The sequence below is a fragment of the Centroberyx gerrardi genome, chromosome 19, assembly GCF_048128805.1.
Source record: "Centroberyx gerrardi isolate f3 chromosome 19, fCenGer3.hap1.cur.20231027, whole genome shotgun sequence".
NCBI classification, from domain to species: Eukaryota; Metazoa; Chordata; class Actinopteri; order Beryciformes; family Berycidae; genus Centroberyx; species Centroberyx gerrardi.
In genome coordinates this window covers 2,816,847-2,823,898 of record NC_136015.1, presented here as the reverse complement: position 1 = coordinate 2,823,898, position 7,052 = coordinate 2,816,847, and the positions used below count along the sequence as shown (strand labels likewise).

Here is a 7,052-nt window from a genome sequence, read left to right as displayed (position 1 = left end):
TTTTTACGACAGTAGCCCTCTTCCCTCAAAAAGACACTACATTGGTAATGATGATGAAATAAAGCCTAGTGCTTAATGATAATGGGGCAGTAGAATCAGGAACCAAACACTGAATTATGCGTACTGTTTAAGTAAAAGGTAAGTGTAAAGTAAATTTACCTTCCTACATACAATGTGGGATCAACCATTTGTTCTAACTTTTTAGAAAAAGGTTGTTAGAAAGGGTTTCCCTTTGCCAGAATCTCCTGAACTTTGTATAATGAGATGTGTTTCCACCTGGGATATCCAAGCCAGAGTTTGGTTCATCACTGCAGCTTGAATTACCCTTCACCAAAGAGTCAGGTCAAACCAGAATACACGAAGTGGGTGAAATGAAAGACAGATAACCCATCCTTTGAATTAAGGATTGGCAAAATATAGGTGTAGGGGGAATTTTACCAGGTATTGTTTCTTGAACTATATAAAAAGTGGGAATGAAGGGGTTGAGAGGAGGGAGACTGACAGTTGTTGTTCTCATTAAGTGGTGTTGCCCCCTTTGTGTGTGTGTGTTGGGGTGCACCCAAAAGTCTACCTTGAAGTTTGCAGGTTAACCGAAGAGTGATGTGACAGTTCGCAGCCATTTCCCCTGTTATCTTTGGTGTCGAGGAGGGCTTATCTGTTCTAAATCTGCTCTAGCAATGACTTTCCAGCATGTAAGTAACTCAAAAGAAGGGGAGTGTTTCTTGGAGAGGATTTCATTCAGTGGTCCTAGGTGGTCCACAGATCACTGCTACCTTGTCAAAGATAATTACACAGGAGAATTTACAAGAGCTACGCAACGGTGCAGATCCTGTGCAAAGACAGTCAAACAGTTGCAATATGGTTTCCCTCCTTTCTGCTAATCAAAACCACTAGACTTCACCTTGTTATGATGCCCTATTACTGTAACTACAGGATATTATGTACAAAGGGACATCCATCCTTTTTATACTCCGATTTGATTCCTCTGTAGGTAACGCAGGTTAAACATCCTGTTGTCATTTAGCGCAGGTGACTCTATTCACTGTGTATCTTTAGCCCACAGCTTTCACTGTGAAAAAAAATGAAAGGATATATGATACAATAAAGCGTCTTAACATGTTGCCGCAGCTGGAACAAGCCCCGTTAGCCTGGAGGTGAAGGTATCCCTTCACAATAAAACAAAGTGAGGTGTCTGATGAAAGGAGAATTTCATCACCAACTAATGCCTCTGTTGTTAGTGAGTTCCTGTTTGCAGTGGGACTGTCTGCCCTGCCTGCAGCATCAGGCTAGGAACATGTCAGAAACAGAGCTGTGTCGACAATTTTCAATCAGCTATTTATTGATTCCCAAACAATTTCAGACAGTGGTTATGTTGACAAGAAAACATATAAAAAGAACTCCAGCTATTCTTAGTACAAAAATAAATTACATTGCTATAGAATTCACTCTGAAAAGTAACCCACAAAACTTTACCCACTTAATGTGCATTACATTCACACTATAATATATCTAATGGTTTTATATGATAGAAAAATCTTAACATTCAAAAACCTTTACAAACAACATGTGGTAGCATTTTCAATTTACATTTTCATGGTTCCAAAGTCTGACCTTTGAATGATATGGTAGTGGATTATTGTTTTCCATTATTTTGTATAGGAAGTTGCTCTATGGTAAAAGGACCTGCTCTCTGAGACACATGAAACCAAAACATAAACCTAACTAGGCATTTCATTCTGTGACACAAAGATGTCTTGTATCTTACATCAAATGTCAGTTTCTGACAAACCAGCTGCACTGAGAAATTATTGCATATTTCTACACAAGCATCAAAACGAGTCGGAGGGTACTTTGTATGAGTCCTTGTGTGCAGAGGGGATGCAACAGAGAGCTTTCAGGTGATGTAACACACCTTTTGGCGGCCATATTGGAGGTCCACAGCTCTTGGGCAACAATAGCTGAGAACAGTCGATTATGTTTCTAAATGTGCAACTTGTAGAATCCATAGAATTGAATAGACATGGTTATTTTCTGTGCTGTTTTTGAGCATGTTAGCTAGCTAACCATGTAGTGTCTGGTCAGCTATCCATCACTGTCTTATCTGATTTGTACACTAGCTAATATATAGAAGCTAGCATTAGTAGTGGCTAATAGTTGCATGTGAGCATTAACATCAGTTGGTTTCCTAAATGAGCCTGCTGGCTAGTTAGCTAGCTAACAGTTTGTTCAGGTTAACCGAGCTGACTCTTCTCAAGCTACAACTCAGAGTGTTTTGGAGTAGAGACTAGGGCTAAAGACAAGACAGTTTACTGTGTCACAGTAACCTACATTTGGAAACAAATCACACTATTACTGAACATTACTGAATTGACCTGCAGCCACGCCACAACAAGCTTTTTCAGGTAGGTCTCTGTTTCTATCCTGGTTGTTATAGCAGATATTTAGTCATTGTTTGCACACAGCTAATTCTCCAATGGACCTCTATGATGGAGCCAGCTGTTGCTGCTAGGAGATTTCTGACACAAATGAAAAGCCTCTATAGTCTTTTTGGGGAGTACACTGGGGACTACGTGGGGTTTAGTTGTCGGACTGCATCCCAGCTCGGTCCTCAGTCTTCCTCTGATTTTTCCTCCGTTTGGCACCGTGGGCAGTCTGATCTTTGCCCTGCGCCTCTGACTTGTGTCCCGAGTCGTTCTGCTGCCTGGAGTAGCGCTTGCACTTGCAGGATGTCACCACCGTTATCTTGTAGGTCCTGGAGCTGCCATCCTGGCACTGCAGCCGGATCCGCTGGGTTCGGGTCCGGTCGATGACGCAGCGCCACTCCTGGGCCTCTCGCCGGCTCCAGTACCTCCCCGTGTGGCCCCCGCCGCCGATCCAGTTGGGTAGCAGGTGGGCCGGCAGGCATTCCCCGGCACACACCAGCTCCTTGATGGGGTTGATGCTGGTACACTGGCCGTCAGAGATGTACTTGGTGGACCTCAGCTCCCTGCAGCCCACCTGGCTCTGCTCTGGGACTGAGACATCAACACTGAATTACACACTGCACTTCATTTGGCACTCCATGCATGCATTGTTAATTTGCAAATCTACATCGTGCACTACTGTTTTAATATTAATTTCCATCATGTGTCAAAACATTGCATGTCAATATTTTGCTATTGCTTATTTCTGACCCCTATTTAGGGACCTCAATTCACAAAACCTAAGCTATGGCAAAGTTCATGCATCTAATATCATTGATCCCACCAAAACTTTTAAATCTGCTTATATCCACTAAATTTCTGTGGACAAAGTGGAGCAATGATTGATGACTGACAAGATATTATTATTTGATCAATGTGATAAATTATTAGTTGTAGGTCACCAAACTATCAGCTTAGAGGGAACATTGGTCCTGAATGATGAGATTTTTTAATTTAGATATGGCTTCTAAATAGATTTCTGGTGACTTTTGCTTGATCTTTGCTCTCCATTATAATGATAAAAACTACAAAATGAAATGTGGATTCACTTATTCACTTATGGAGAGCGCCACACCTTGCCATACTCCATTGACGCCCATTCACAACATACATCATTGTTCAGCAATCAGCAGCTCATAGATTCAGATTGGTGAAACTCTGCTAAATTCACATTGGTAACCCGTTTGGACTCACCGTTGCGCGCAGCTTCACCCAAACGTCTCCCCCCGTTTCTCGCCTGGTTCACGGCTTCATTACGCGGCTCGTCCGGAGTCGTATCGATCGGCTGAGTATTGATGGTCTCCGTGGCGTCGTTTTGAACCGCTCTGCCGCTCATTATCAATAGCAGGAGCAACAGGAGCTGGTATCCGCAGGCAGGACGGGTCATGACTGTTGGACGGTAGTCGGTGTCTCGGTGTCGGTGACAGTCGGTGTGAAACCTACAGACACATGGATACTCTAGCTGCGCTTCAGCCGCTTATATATCCTCCACTTGTTGTGACAGCAGGGTTTATGAATGAACAAGACACACCCACCGAAACACCTCAACAACAGAGCCATGTGCACCTTTTCTTTTCTTTTTTTTCTGTCATTCTTTTTTTTTTTTTTCCATTTCCACAAAAATAAAGGTGACACTTTTCTTGAGGTGCTTTGTGTTGCATTGCAAGCAGATACAATCCCATTAAAAGTATTACAGTTGAGCTATAAAGTATTGAACCCCATAAAGTTTTTGCACATATTTATTTTGCACATTGTGTTTATTTTGCAGTGATTTTAATAATGCACTCATGTGCTTGTAATGTGCTTATAATGCCTTATGAGCACCATTTACAACAAAAAAAATAGTCAGCAATGTTTTTCAATCATAAAAACACTGGAAATACAACATAATACATTATAATATCAGACGAATGGGTGCTATAATACATTCTAAATGTGTTATCAAAGACTTTTATTTAATTTTTTATTTGTTTTAACCTTTATTAATCCAGGGAAAGTCAACTGAGAGTGTTCCTCATTTCACAAAAATAAAGAAAAAACAAGGAAAGAAAATGAAAATGTGAAAATTCAGCCTCTGTCTATGTGACAATAGTAATAAAAATGTGGATGTAAAATATGAAAATATTAACACATTTGATTCAAGAACTCCTCTTCCAGAGTAAAAGATCTCATGCAGAGAGCTGCGACCCATCATGCACTTGAATATTTTATTAATTTGCACAGTGCTTGCATAAAACATGATGTTGTGAATGCAGGATTCAACTGATAGCAACAGTGAAATGCTTCCAAGTCTGAGGAAGGATTTGGATCAAGGTTTGGGACTGAAATGAAATAAAGTTCTTCGTCCGACCGAGTTCTGCGGATGAGCTCACCAATATGATGCATTATCCGAATCATACAGTAGCCAGACAAAGCCTCCTCTCCCCCTTCATCCTGCCGAAACCTTGCCCCTAAGAATCCCAGGTGTCTTCTTACAAGCCTTTCCCAGGACTCTGACAATGACTTTACCCCGACTCTCCTCGGCTCTGCCTCCCCCTTTGATACCACTGAAAATAAATCCACTCCAAAACTGTCCAGCTCATGGCATTATTGTTAAAAAAAAAAAAGAGGCAAGGAGGGATATTTTTTTCCCTCCTTTTTTTCTCTCTCTCGCTGTCGAAATGATCTCCAATTACCCCAAAAAGCTGTGTTTGTCACATCACATCACAGAGGCGGAGGTATGGATGAGGGGAGGCGAAGAAGGAGAAGAAGAAGAACCTGGGGGGCTTTGAAAGGAGACGATCAAAGTTATTCGATCCGACGCGGCGGCGTTTTTGCTAATTTTTACATCTCGGAAAACCGGAAATTTGAGATCGACCTTTTATGCTCGCCTGCAGTCCGGAGCGAGTATGACATATAGGTGTGTGTGTGGGGGGGGGGGGGGGGATAATAGGTTGGAAATGGGAGGACAGGGCTTGAGTTATGACGCTATTGACAGGCATCGTGACAGCTGCCATGTTTACCGGTTTGTGCCTATGAGCGTTAGGCAGCACCCATAGTGGCAGGGGTCATGGTGCTCCCATGGGACCCCAAGGGGCTGTGGAAGACAGAGAACAATGCGCGCAGGAAGAGAGAGAGCGGTGTGGAAATCTAATGCATCGCCGAAGGATGTTCCTTATGTGTGAGAAAGTGAGGCAGAGGAGAAGCTCCTTTTCACTCCAGACTGGAAACCGTTCTTTGAAAATGTTACTTGAAAATCTGGGGATTTAATAAAAAACAAGCATCTTTTATCCATAATGTTACACACTTATATCAAAAGTAGACTACTTAAGAGGAAATGGAATTGTGTGCACAAACACAGCACACTTGTCTATGTGACAGCATGCCCCGTCATGTGTGACAGCATGCCCTGACGTGGGGTAAATTGTCAAGTTGTCAAGTGGTATTTCATCAGTAATACATTTTGCTTCCAGTATTCAGAATGTAAAAATGCCATTTTTTTAGATAAGACCTTAATCTAGTTAGAAAAATGTATATTGTATCTCAGTAGTAAGGCACTGCTGAGAAATACACCAATGAGTAAAAAGTGTGACAACATGCCCCGGTCTCCCCTACAGCCACACAAAGTTGGAGTGGGCTTTTCTTTGTCTGGTAGAAATTGAACCTCAGCTCTGCTCAGTACATAATATTTTCCAAATTAAGAGCTATTAAATAAATGGTCATGTGTCCTATGAAAAATATGGCAGTGGACAGTAAAGTTCAGTAAACCCCAAACTAAGATTTCGTCTAATTATAAGAAAAGGGAAAAGCTGCCATCTAGTGATATAACTGGAATCTGGAGAATGATTCCACAATGGAGATCATGTCAGACTGTTAATGCTATGAAATGGAGGACCCAAAGAGGGGAAATTTAAACGCTTAAAATGCTTTAAATGCTTCATTATTTACTATTATGCATGCATCATCCCATAATTCAATGTAAGTGTAAACAATTAATAATAAATTAATAAATAAAAATTAATAAATAGTCACAATTAAATAAATAAATATGTGTCAGTGAAATTAATAATTACATAAATACATACATAAATAAATTAATAATTGATTGTTTTCCTCCAATAAAAAAATATGAAATAATATTATTTCATAATTATTGTTTTCACCACTAACATGACTTTTATTTTCAATTACATGATGATATTGTGAATTACATTTTTCAAAGTGGTTCTTTTACTTCCCTTTTTCTTTTTTCATTGCTCCTCTTTTTATTTCATAATAACACTTTTCATTTCATAATGTCACTTTTCATAATGTCTCAGCCGCCTGTCAATCAAAGTGAATGGGGCTGGTCTTGCCCCATGGGCCAAATGACATTAAAAAATCATAATATTACGAGAATAAAGTGGTAATTTTGAGAAAAAAGTCGAAATATTACTTTAATATATTATCAGCACCTGGATAAGGACCTGACACCGCAGGAGCAGTTCACTTCCCCACAGAATCCCAACAGCTGCCAACAGCACCCAGCACTTCAGCTACACTCTGCTAACAGCTAACAGGTAATTGTAGGGAAATTGTTTGCTAACTCTAGCTATGTTTAGCATGCATTCC

General features: G+C 40.6%; 1 protein-coding gene across 1 annotated transcript; it reads right to left on the bottom strand.

The window, feature by feature from the left end:
• Positions 1-2,360: 2,360 nt before the first annotated feature.
• sostdc1b (sclerostin domain containing 1b) lies at positions 2,361-3,857 on the bottom strand. The gene is made up of 2 exons (XM_071919176.2): positions 3,657-3,857; positions 2,361-3,014 (listed from the first exon to the last, which is right to left on the bottom strand). The coding sequence occupies exons 1-2, from the start codon at positions 3,847-3,849 to the stop codon at positions 2,578-2,580; spliced, it is 630 nt and encodes a 209-aa protein (XP_071775277.1). The 5' UTR covers positions 3,850-3,857; the 3' UTR covers positions 2,361-2,577.
• Between the last annotated feature and the right edge of the window lie 3,195 nt (positions 3,858-7,052).

Bases quoted from the DNA above. Each gene is read 5' to 3' on its own strand.
- sostdc1b (XM_071919176.2), bottom strand. From the start codon at position 3,849: ATGACCCGTCCTGCCTGCGGATACCAGCTCCTGTTGCTCCTGCTATTG. The intron at 3,015-3,656 runs GTGAGTCCAAAC...TTGATGTCTCAG, and splicing joins GGGTGAAGCTGCGCGCAACG to TCCCAGAGCAGAGCCAGGTG.